This window comes from Tamandua tetradactyla, chromosome 11, assembly GCF_023851605.1.
Source record: "Tamandua tetradactyla isolate mTamTet1 chromosome 11, mTamTet1.pri, whole genome shotgun sequence".
NCBI classification, from domain to species: Eukaryota; Metazoa; Chordata; class Mammalia; order Pilosa; family Myrmecophagidae; genus Tamandua; species Tamandua tetradactyla.
In genome coordinates this window covers 19,278,974-19,291,640 of record NC_135337.1, presented here as the reverse complement: position 1 = coordinate 19,291,640, position 12,667 = coordinate 19,278,974, and the positions used below count along the sequence as shown (strand labels likewise).

General features: G+C 32.8%; 1 protein-coding gene across 1 annotated transcript; it reads left to right on the top strand.

Moving 5' to 3' along the window:
• Window positions 1–3,737: 3,737 nt before the first annotated feature.
• On the top strand, window positions 3,738–11,273 carry LOC143649942 (pancreatic alpha-amylase). Its single transcript, XM_077120079.1, has 10 exons — window positions 3,738–3,926; window positions 4,292–4,438; window positions 5,270–5,467; window positions 5,878–6,108; window positions 6,847–6,980; window positions 7,734–7,856; window positions 7,945–8,044; window positions 9,446–9,564; window positions 9,672–9,797; window positions 11,050–11,273. The coding sequence occupies exons 1-10, from the start codon at window positions 3,759–3,761 to the stop codon at window positions 11,237–11,239; spliced, it is 1,536 nt and encodes a 511-aa protein (XP_076976194.1). The 5' UTR covers window positions 3,738–3,758; the 3' UTR covers window positions 11,240–11,273.
• Window positions 11,274–12,667: the final 1,394 nt, after the last annotated feature.

The following is a 12,667-nucleotide window of genomic DNA, read 5'->3' as shown; positions in this document are numbered from 1 at the left end:
CTGCTTGTGTCTTATTTGCTGATATCTCACTAGCAAATAAGTCACAAATTAATCCAGAATGTATGTAGGAAGAGACTCCAAAAAGGTATGGATACTGGGACTTCTCTTCATTGAGTAGTCCTTGTTCTAACAATCCACCACACTCATCCCTTGTTTTCATTCTCACTGCTCTTGTCCTAGTTCAGATTTTCATCACTGCTCTGCTGACTACTGCACACACTTCCTACTGGTTCTCTTAGTTTCCTCTGCCTTCCAACCCAATTGATGTACTCCAAATGCTTCAACCATGTCACTTCTGTTTAATAACAAAGAAACAAACAAAAGACCTTCAATAGCTCCTTATAGTTTTCAGAAGAATGTCCACTTGCCTCACAATGACTTTGAGATTCCCCAATGTATCTTTCCTTCTTTAACTCCAATAGCTACCCTATATCTAACTTTATTGTTCTGTAAAACTATGTTGATTTCTTGCCATCGTCCATGCTCTTTTCCTATATTTGATCACTCTGTTTCTCTTACTAAAGTCATTTTGCCTTCCGTCTGTTAGCTAAATTATAGCCCGTTCTTCAAATCAGTTTTATATTTCCCCATCCCATCTTTCAGAAATGATTTTTTTCCCAATGAAATCCAGAAGCACTTTATTCAGATCTCTTAAGATAGTGATGATGTCCTTCCTTTCATTATTGCTATTTCTACTTTTATGTGAATATGTCCATTCTCTGACTTACATGACTTTTAGGACAATGCTATCCAACAGAAATAAAGCATGATAGTAGGCATATTTTAAGAAGTAAAAAGAAACAGGAAATTAATGTTAATAACAAATTTTATTTATCTCAATGTATCCCCAAACATCATTTCAACATGTAATCAATATAACAATTATTAATGTTTTTAAGCTTCTTTTTTCATATTAAGTCTTTGAAATCCAGAGTATAATTTACATGTATAGCACATCAGAGTTCAATCTAATCATATTTCAATTAGTCACCAAATCGTACATCACGACTCCAAAATTCTATGAGAAACATTGGTATATAGTATACATAATGCCAATTTGTCTGACCTATTATCAGATCTGGCTTTGTCACTTACTTTATGTACCTGGGCAAATTACTCAAGTTCCTTATGTGTACAAAGTTTATGTAAGGATTAGAGTAGAGTCCATTATGCAATTTCTGACATAGTGTTTATTTATTTTAAAAAATTGATTAGAACATAACCCATGTTATATCAACATCTTGCACTATATCTGGTACTCAGAGTTCATTTATTACAACCATTTATTAAGGACATAAGTTATTATGCCAGTCATTTTACTCATTCCTGGAAATATTAGATATAAAGTTTGCTTTCAAGGAGCTTGGTCTAGAAGAAAGAACATGTAAAGACTTAAGTATTTACAAAATATTTATAATATGAATCAAGTACAATTTTATAATATCATATAAATGAAAAAGCTGTCATGCAGAGGAAGAATTATTAATTATGCTTGGGAAGATCATGGTTTGCTTCATAAAGATGTTGCTTCAACTACATCTGAAAGGAAGAACAATTACCAGGTACACAAGGGTGGTGGAAGGGGATCACAGAAAGAAGGAAAGAACTTGGAAAATCATGGGGGTATGAAATTGATTGTAAAGTACAGTGTTTCTCAATGAACAAGACACATGGTATTCACAAGGTAGGTTAGTGGAAGGTACCAGAAGAGAATATTAGGATTAATGGAGGGATAATTAAGGGCCTGAACACTTGTGATACTCCTTCCAAAACGTTGGTTCTTCCCCATTTTCCTCATCTTAATAAATGGTACCACCGTCTTTAATTTCTCTCTTCCCCCCATTTCTCAGTTACAAGCTATCCACAAACTATTGCCTGTCTACCTTTGAAATACATCCTGTTGCAGTCTAGTCTATGAAACTCCCTTCTTTCCTAGGCCACTAATAATGCCTTCCTCCTTCTGCTTGTGTCCTATAATCAAATTTCCTCACAGTAGCACGAGTGACTTTCTTTTAAAACATAGGAAAGTATTTCACCTCCTTTTCTTTACATACTCAGTGACTCTCTCTTTCATCATGTTCTAAAAAGTCTTACATGATCTGGCCTATCTCTCTGACCACATCTCATTTCACCCTCCCCTTCTCACATGTGTTTTAGATATAGTGACTTAAAAAAAAAAAAGTTCCTTGAATAGTCTGAGCTTGTTCTTCCTGTGGGCTTTTAAACTCTTGCTATTTTCTCTATCTGAATCACTCATTCTTTGATCTCCTAATGACTGGTTCCCTCAAATCACACCTGAAAATTTCCTCAGAAATGCTTTTCCGACTGTCCAGTCTAAAATATACCGACAAATAATCTGCCTCTATTTCATTATTCTGTTATTTCATGCTAATTCTTTTTGCTGCCTGAAATTATTTTACTACATTATCATTATGCCTACTGTTATTATTCACTCATGCGTATTTTCTACCACACTAGAATTTAAGTTCTCAGGAATTAGGAACAGTTTCTGTCTTCTTCATCGTTGTATCCTGAACATCATCAGTGCTTGGGAAAAAGCAGACACTCAGCTTATACTCCTAGAATTCTTTTTCTCTGTCCTAGGATTTCATTGACATAAAAATGAAAAGGGATGCAAATTCATGTATTCAGTGTTTTTATATAAGGTACAAAAGATAATTGGCTATGGACCTGGCAACATAACTGCTATAGTAATTGCTTAAGCATTTAATTTGATAGAGTGGAGAAAAGGTCTGTTTCCTCAATTCATGGGCATCCAACTTCCAAATAATTTCTTAAATATGAACACAAATTAAAATAGCTAAGCATTTTGAGGATTGGAAAACAGAACTGAGTTGAATATCCCATTTCTGTGTTTTAGTTTCCTGGCTACTAAAACAAATACCATACAGTGGGTTGACTTAAGTAATGGGAATTTATTAGCTTGTGGTTTTGAGGCTAAGAGAAGTCCAAAACTAAGGCCTCAGCAAGGCGATGCTTTCTCCACAAAGACTGCCACATTCTGGGGCTGGCTGCCAAGATTCTTGGTTCTTGGGTTCTCTGTCACATGACAGTGTACTTAGTAATAGCTTCTCCTTTCTCCTCTGGGTAGCATTAACTTCCATCTTCTGAAGCTTCTCTCTCTGACTGAATTTCATTCTGTTTATAATGGACTGAATAATCCAGATTAAAGCCCAACCTAATTCATTTGGTACACAACTTAATTGAAGTAACATCTTGAAGAATTCTTATTTTCAATGGGTTCATGTTCATCAGAATGGAGACCAATACCAAAAACATGTCCAACTGGGATACACAAATCAATCTACCACAATTGAAATTAAAACACTGCAAATGTTTTAAAATAGATTGTTAAGTCAATATTTTAACTGTGAATTCACTTGGCTCTGATTGCTACTTCCCTCCTATTAGTGAAGGACCTCAAAACAAGATCTAATCCTAATTAAATAACACGTGAATAGGGACTGTTTATTTATATAAAATGCCAGATGTTTGCAATGGCTAATATTCCCTCAATAAGAAAACATTAAGTTCTAAAAGGTCATTTAGATTGTTTTCCTGGGAGATTTTACGAATGTTTTTTCACCTGTTGTGTTAACATGATTGATAATCTTTTTCAGATTATGAATTAAATTTGTGCTTTACATATTTATTCCTGTTGACATTTACTTTGCAAATGTGATTCTTACAGGAATATAAATAGTGTCTGGAAAGAACACTGACGACCTCAAAGCAAAATGAAATTCCTTCTACTGCTTTTGGCCATTGGGTTCTGCTGGGCTCAATACGCCCCAAATACCAAGCCTGGACGGACATCCATCGTCCATTTGTTTGAATGGCGCTGGGTTGACATTGCTCGTGAATGTGAGCGATATTTAGCTCCCAATGGATTTGGAGGGGTTCAGGTAGGTAATGTTCATAGTATAGATTGTGGGGGAGCTTGCTGTCCATGAACTAAATGGTATTCTGATCTTTACCTGTGAATCAGAAGGTAAATACTCCACACATAGGTATTTGAAATAAAACAATTTCCTGAGGAAGAAAAAAATAGGAAGGAAGTTGTTGGCAACTTCATATTTTGTTTTTTATATAATATTTCTTCAGCAGAACATTTCTAATGTGCTATAAATATTTCCAAATGTTTATAAAGAAATGTAACTGCATGTGCAAAGTTTCAAAAACAACTATAGATTACTGAATAGTTTCTAGAACTTCCAGTTATACAAAGTAATCCATAATTTAATACTTATTAAAATTGTTTTATTTGTAGATCTCTCCACCCAATGAAAATGTTATAATTAATAACCCCTCCAGACCTTGGTGGGAAAGATACCAGCCAATTAGCTACAAGTTATGCACAAGGTCTGGAAATGAAGAAGAATTCAAAGACATGGTGACGAGATGTAACAATGTTGGTGTAAGTGAGTTAAAGTTTCCTTTAAAATGTTATATAAGATAATCATTTCTCTTTCTTGCCTCTTATTCCTTTTCAACAGAGAACATTGCATATTTTTAAAAAATTTTTCTTTCACTTCATATTTTAACAATAACTCAAAATTAACTGTTAGTGCTTTTCAACTCTTTAAATCATTTTCATTTGTGCCATTTGTCTACTAAAGAAGATGCAATTAAAATTTTAAAGCTTAGTTTACCTATAAAGCAAAATATTGATTTTTAACCTTTATAACTATACGTATTTCCTGGAACACTTCTGATTAGAAATTAAACATCCCAGTTACAATATTTGCTGTCACTTTTATTTGAGTTGCATCTTCACCTCAAATTCCTGTCTCTTCTTCCCCATAGATTTCTTGATGGTAAGTAGTTATTTTCTCTTTGATGAGTTGCATAATGAGCTATTAATATCAACTTTCCTCTTTTAGATGCTAAATAGATAGTAGAGATTCTTTCTCAAATTTTCCATTGGAAAAGTAATTCCACCATTGAAAATTCAAAAAAAACAATAATCTCTCTTGTCTCAAGTGATTCTTACCTACCAGGAAAAGGCCCCGTCTATTCATAGTCATGGTAGTTGCTTTACTCTCAATTGATCATAAATATATATATTTGCCAACGTGGCTAGAATGCATGTAGGTTTTCAGTTCACATTAGATTCCATTCACAATTGATCTTTGATCCTCAAGAAACATAATTTATAAAGAAATATTTAGAAATTTTACTAACATGCTGTAAACTTTACATTTTCACCTCTCGACATATCAAATGAAATAGAAACTCTGCTTTTCAGGTCCGTATTTATGTGGATGCTGTGATTAATCACATGTGTGGAAATGGTGTGGCAGCAGGAACAAGCAGTACCTGTGGAAGTTATTTCAACCCTGGAAAGAGAGATTTTCCATCGGTCCCATTCTCTGGTTGGGATTTTAATGATGGCAAATGTAAAACTGGAAGTGGAGACATTGAAAACTATAATGATCCCTATCAGGTAATTAAAATATAGTGAAATGAATCAAGACATTCTATGCCAAAATTATCCACATTTAGACATATAGTTTATTCAACTCCATTTTAATACTAGTTTAAATTTCCTAGGAGCACAGAAAGATTCCAGGTTTGACTGATTAAAAATAAGAAATTCAAATCAATGTTTTTTAAAAAAATTCCCACTAAATTAAAAAGCTGATCCATTTTATTTCCTACATTCTCCATTTTTATATTAGGCGATATTTCAAATATATGTCCATAATAGAATGTCAATATCCTCAGTGACCTATGCAAAGAAGGCACTCTAGAATTGTTTAGTGATGAATGAATTAAAGAATGAATGAATAATCAAATGAATTCTCAGAGGAAAGATATTTTATGTATCAATCACAAAATTTTCTGCCTCAATAGGTCAGAGATTGTCGTCTGGTTGGTCTTCTTGACCTTGCCCTGCAGAAAGATTATGTGCGTTCCAAGATTGCTGACTATCTGAACCATCTCATTGACATTGGTGTGGCAGGGTTCAGAATTGATGCGTCCAAACACATGTGGCCTGGAGACATGAAGGCAATTTTGGATAAACTGCATAATCTAAACACAAGCTGGTTTCCTGAAGGAAGTAAACCCTTCATTTACCAAGAGGTACATCTATATATAGGTGCATATAAAATAATATTATTTCAAGGTCATTGGAAAAATAAATGGCTGACTTAATTAACTATGCTTTGTCTGTGAGTTAGTCACTGAATCATGTATATAGAGTTCTTTTTACCTCTTTCTATTCAGTGATAGCACATCTAACCCTTTATCATGATAGGTTCTATGGAAGTGCAGAGAATTTATTTAGACTGCAGACTTTGGCCATTTATCATCTCCTTGGAGACCATTATGGAAGACAGACTACTATACTTGTTGTATGGATTCAGTCTATCTGAGCTTAAATCTTAGCTATACCACTACTAGCTGTAGAAGCAAAATGATGAAACTCTGCGTAACAAAATTTTTATGTGAAGAAAGGGCCTAATGACAATGGTTCTGCCTTAATTTTCTTTGGTGAATTAAATAGGTTACTATTTATGAAGCACTTAGAAAGGTGTCGGTTTTATGAGTACTAGCAGTTGTTACTATCATCTGTGTGCAAGATTACATTAGGTCAGCATTTTCACAAGACAATGTGAAAGACCTTGTCATATTTCTTTTACTATTGTAGCATACACTTTAGCAAAAAATAACTAGAAAGAATTTTGGCATTAGGAAAGGCGCTTTGGGCATTTCAAATAGCATAAATAGTTTAATCTATTTTCTATACAATATTAATTTATTGGTTAAAATACTTTAGAGTTCTTATGTAAAATAATATTTTCCCTGTATTTCTGCTAGGTAATTGATCTAGGTGGTGAACCAATTACAAGCAGTGAGTACTTTGTAAATGGCCGTGTTACAGAATTCAAGTATGGTGCAAAATTAGGCACAGTTCTGCGCAAGTGGGATGGAGAGAAAATGGCTTACTTAAAGTAAATAAAATCTTATTTGTCCTTTGAATTATCTCACAGATCTATTAGTCATATTATCCCAATATGAATTATCTTCTTAGAGCTTCTTTTTATTTATACAACCACTATTTATTTGATTACTAGTAATAAGTATTACAGTTTCCCGAACCCCAGTTGGTCATCTTTATTATATATAATGCCAATCTCAAAGAACTATATCTAGAGACCCAAAACATAACCTAGAGATTTTAATTTACTTAATGTTTGTTTATAATCTGTTAAGGTCATGTCATTACTAAAATGATCTAACAATTTATAAACTATCCACAGTGTGGCCATACTATAGAATTTAATATATCAATTAATTAATTTGAAATATTAAAATATTAATATTGTTACAATGCAATATTGAAGGCTTATTTTAACCCAGCTTGTCATGCTGTAAAATGTAGCTCAAATATTGACTCCTCTGAAGTCCATCTAAATTACAATATATTAGAACCTCTAAAAGGACCTTTTTTACAACAAAATCTTATACCAATAATACGAATGGAAAACAAGAAATCCATACATCTATGCAAGAATAGAAATATATTTATAGGTAACCATATATATATTTTTAGAGTTTATATAAAACACAATCTTACAGAATAACCTCAAATTTAATCTGAGGAGGCTTTTCAGAAAATGACACACTTAAGTTTACTCTAAAGTCTTGCAAAAGAAATATATATGTGTGTCTTTGTTTATGCAAGTGTTTCTTTTTTGTAATAGGAACTGGGGAGAAGGGTGGGGCTTCATGCCTTCTGATCGAGCACTTATATTTGTGGATAACCATGACAATCAGCGAGGACATGGAGCTGGGGGAGCATCTATTCTTACATTCTGGGACTCCAGGTAGGAAACACAGTTGCATTTTTACTTACCTTTCAGTGATAGTAAAAGTATTCTTTCTTCTGTGATAATATTATTTTGTAACTTTCAGACTGTATAAAATGGGAGTTGGATTTATGCTTGCTCATCCTTATGGATTTACACGAGTGATGTCGAGCTTCCGATGGCCAAGATATTTTGAGAATGGAAGAGTAAGTTTTGGAGTTAAAATATCTTCTCAAGAAAGGGAAAGATTTTTTTTTTAATTTCCCATGATGCTATTTCATTCAATATTTATAAATCCAATTCTTATTAAGTGATGCATCATTCTGATTTTACTAATGCAGAGAATATTAAAGAATTAAAATTCATGACCTCTTATCAAAGACTAATCAAGCTATTACAGAAATATGGCAAGTATAGTTCTCATCCCCCCTGCCCCAAAAAAAACCTTAGAAATAAGAGCAAGTAAAAGCTAGGAAAATATGTGCATCTTATAAGTACCTAACTCATAGGGTTGATATAAAGATTACACAAGTTAATACTTCTAGAGAATATAAAACGATAGTACAGGCATAGTAAGAGCAATGTAAATATTTGTTAAATCCTTTTTTTAAAAAAAAGTTCTATGGACTACAAAACCAAGAAATAACCGAGGTGATCTGAGGATGAGGTTAAAAAAGGATAGTTTCTTATATGAGGAAGGAAATTATATTAAAGAGGAAACTCACACGCTAATCCAGTAAAGATAAGAATGAAAAAAAATGTTCAGGATGTGGTAAAGACATTAGCCTGGCCAGCAATTTTTAAAAGGATTTTAGAAATAAGATTATGATGAAATTTAGAATGTTGGTAGAAGGGTTTCTTTTTAAACAGAAGGTTTCAGAGGCAGCATTGTAAAGCAACCTCATGTCTGTGGAGAAAATCCTCTTCACTAAAAACCAGATATTTATCTAGTGTCTTCTGAATTCCTTTTAATTTTAGAAGCCCACTGTCTCATGAGCAAATCATCATTTTATTATATAGCTTCAATATTTAGAAGGTGTCCCTTTATACTGAACTAACTTTTATAATTTTCATTAATTGGTTTTATTTCTGACCTCAGTATTCATGGACTTTGTCCATTCAAATATTTGAATGAATTTACCTTTCCATAACCTCTTCATGCTATATTCAAGGCCCTTTCACATATATTACATTATTTACTTTTTATAGCAACCAAGCAATAGCCCCGTTTTACACATGAGAAAACAGGACCAGGGAAGTTAAGCATATTGGCGAAATTTCTTTGGCTAGTAGTAATAGAGCTTGTGTTTTAATCTCAATACTTCTAGCATTATAGCCCTTGCCTTTTCAGTATTTCACAGTAATATAAAGAAGCCATTGCAGCTCCTTGGAAAGAGAATGTAGGATAAAATAAGTCTTACCCTTGTTTGACATATAGCACTAGAGAATGAAAGGCTGGGGAGAAGAGGATTTAGTAGGAGCCTGTAAAAACAATGAAGGAGTGGATTCTAAAGAAAGACACTGCAGAGACTCACCAACAAGATAGATGGGGTTTGCAACACCAAAGAAATATTCAAAATCTGAAACTTTTTTTTTCTGCTGATAAGGATATTAATGATTGGGTTGGACCACCAAATACTAATGGAGTAATTAAAGAAGTTACAATTAATCCAGACACTACTTGTGGCAATGACTGGGTCTGTGAACATCGATGGCGTCAAATAAGGTGGGAATATTTATTTAGTGATACATCCTAATAATATACTTTCCTTAATATTTTATTTTAACCTATTGAAGTATTCATCAACACTTTATGTGATGTTTTATTTTTAGGAACATGGTTATTTTCCGTAATGTAGTTGATGGCCAGCCTTTCACAAACTGGTGGGATAACGGTAACAACCAAGTGGCATTTGGTAGAGGAAACAGAGGATTCATTGTCTTTAACAATGATGACTGGTAAGTGGATATCAATTTAGAATAATGTTTTATATTACTATTTCCTAGGTTTATTCTTTTATTTTCCCAAAATCCTTTAGTCCAGTGGATAAGAAAAAATTCAGATCAGAAAAGGGCCAAAAGAAAAATGATATGGCCCCTTATTCTTTTGGTCTCCTATTAATAAGGCTTTCAGTTATAAGTAGAATTCTTTTTCGTGTACCCTTGCATATCATGTGGGTACATAATGCACCTGTATATGTTCACATACTCACACCCAAAGCCCACAAAATACACAAAATAGTTAATATAGGTGTTGTGAAAACACTAGAAGGACGTATTTTGTGGTCTTCTTTTTTTAATAATGAAAAAATACCACTTCAGTACTAAAATACTTTTCTTCCAGCTTTTTTTCTCAACTGCTCTTTTATCTTGTTCTTTGATCTTCTTTCATCACTTCTCTATCTCCTTGTGACATAATAATTTTTAAAGCATCTGTATAGAGAATATGTATCCTAGTGTCACAATTTGCCTCAGGAGATTTTTGAGTTTAGTTCTGAGACTTCTCCTTACTGGCCTTGTAATACTTATATACTCTGTCTCTAGTATGTTATATCCTCCTTGATTGAACTGGTACTCAGAAGATCTTTTTGCAGTGATTTGTTGAAATATCTCAGTCCAAGACCAGCTTCCACTTCTGCTTACCTCATTGTCCTCAATTATGTTTTGCTTTGACAAAAAAAATCAACTCTATCTCTATCTTGCCGAAAGAGTCACAGCGGATGGGAGAACCAAAACAAATTTATACAATTAGCTTTATATTTCAAACTATATATTTTTTCTTAGAAATATTGGGTTATTTTTACCTCCAGTAGTAATTCATTTTAGCCCCTTGAAAAATGATATTTTTGAAGAAATAAATCTAAGTTCTTGAAAGCAATCAGTATTTTAAATTCAGATGAGAATAAATATAAAATATTTGTGTTCATAAATGGTTGAAACTCTCTCAAATGATCACTGATATTCTTCAACCTTAATTGTATGGCAATATTTACTACTGATTAGGGAATTACCAGATCTTCTGTAAGACTCTTTTTGGTCCTGAGAAAGCTATTCAGCATACTGGAAGGATTTTTGTGTATGGCTTTTCTTCTCACTGGGATTTTGACTTCTTAGAGTTCAAAGGCACAAAATTAAAGTATTTTAAAGATAGCCTGTGTTCATGCTTTTATTTGTGTTGAATTCAAATTACATCTTGAATTTTATTTTACAGGCCATTATCTTTAACTTTGCAAACTGGTCTTCCTGCTGGCACATATTGTGACATCATTTCTGGAGATAAAATTGGTGGCAATTGCACAGGAATTAAAATCTATGTTTCCAGTGATGGCAATGCTCATTTTTCTATCAGTAACTCTGCTGAGGATCCATTTATTGCAATTCATGCTGAATCCAAATTATAAAATACCAATTAAATGCATATATTTAGAAAAATAATGAAGTGTATTTATTTCTTGTATACATATATATATATAATTTCATATAATTCATTAATTCTCAGGTAAAAGCTATAATAATCAACCTGAAAAATTCAGAAAAGCATAAAAATCAACTATAATTCTACAATTACAGGAAATTACAATTAACATTTTGTCACATTAAAGAAGACTCACTTTAACCAATTCGTCAAAGGAATTTCTAAGAACTATCTTGATGAAGATATTTATTGTCATTAACACCATTTGCCCAGCCATGCATTTCTAATATATGTCTTTCTGTAACTTCTCCATAGATTGTTTCTTACTGTTAGGGATATCTGGTTTAAGGATGATTCCGATACACAATGCTCACATTTAGATAGTTTCACAATATGAAAACATCTGTTTTGCAGTTAATATAGTTAAAAAGTAAAAGAAACTAAAAATTATACAATCTACATTTCTTAAATATATTAAGCTCATAGTAATCTTCTCCTACCTTCTTTGTTTTTGTCTTTTTCTTTTCATTTGTAATGGCTTTGATTTGATACTTTCATATGGCTTTTCGCTCCATCTCTTAATTCAAACATAGATGTTTATTTAGGGCTTTCATGACACCCCATGCTCCCAGTTTTCTCCCTAACCCTCAAGCTATTCATTCTCCATTACCTTGAATTTAAATGTAAAATTTATTAAAGCTATTATCTATGTCCAATATCACTCAGTTGTTTTTCTTATACTTAAATGATAAAATAGAAGCCAGAGCTTGGAAACTCTCTCTTCTTCCCACCTGCGAACTTATCAATACTTGTTCCTCACATTTTTTTCTTTCTTCCTATCATAAAGAAGAAAGCACACCTCATTTGTTCAAAAGCCATTCCCTCTACTTTTATTAATGGTAACTTTCATCCCATTTTTATCTTTTAAAAGGCTTTTTTTTTCCCTTAGATTTTTCACTCTTTCTTGCCTTGGCAGTCCTTTTCTTCCAGCCAGATTTTCCCCCTCGATTGCCTATATATCTCCTAACTAAAAAATTCTTGACCGCTAGATTTTATTCTATGCACAGCCTCATTTCTTTACTCTCTTTACTGTATTTTTACCATACAGTCTTCTTATCCTCAACTTCAGTTATTTTTTCAACTTTATACTGTGAAGTTTCCATAATCATCACTTCACTGAATTTGCTGTGTCAAGTATTGCCAATGACATTTATATTATTACACCAATATATACTTCTCTAGCTTGATCTTACTCTAGTTCACAGCAGTATTTAATATGGTAGGTCATTTCTCCTCTTCCTTTAGCCTCTGTGAAAATAATCTCTTGTTTTCCTTCTCAACCAATCACTGATTTCTCTTTTTTTCATATCATTTTACTAACTCATCCTCTGGTGACCTAAGGAATTATTTGGTT

Coding starts and splice junctions, on each gene's coding strand:
- LOC143649942 (XM_077120079.1), top strand. CDS start 3,759: ATGAAATTCCTTCTACTGCTTTTGGCCATTGGGTTCTGCTGGGCTCAA. Junction 8,045..9,445: donor GATATTTTGAGAATGGAAGA/GTAAGTTTTGGA, acceptor TCTGCTGATAAG/GATATTAATGATTGGGTTGG. Junction 9,565..9,671: donor CATCGATGGCGTCAAATAAG/GTGGGAATATTT, acceptor TTTTATTTTTAG/GAACATGGTTATTTTCCGTA.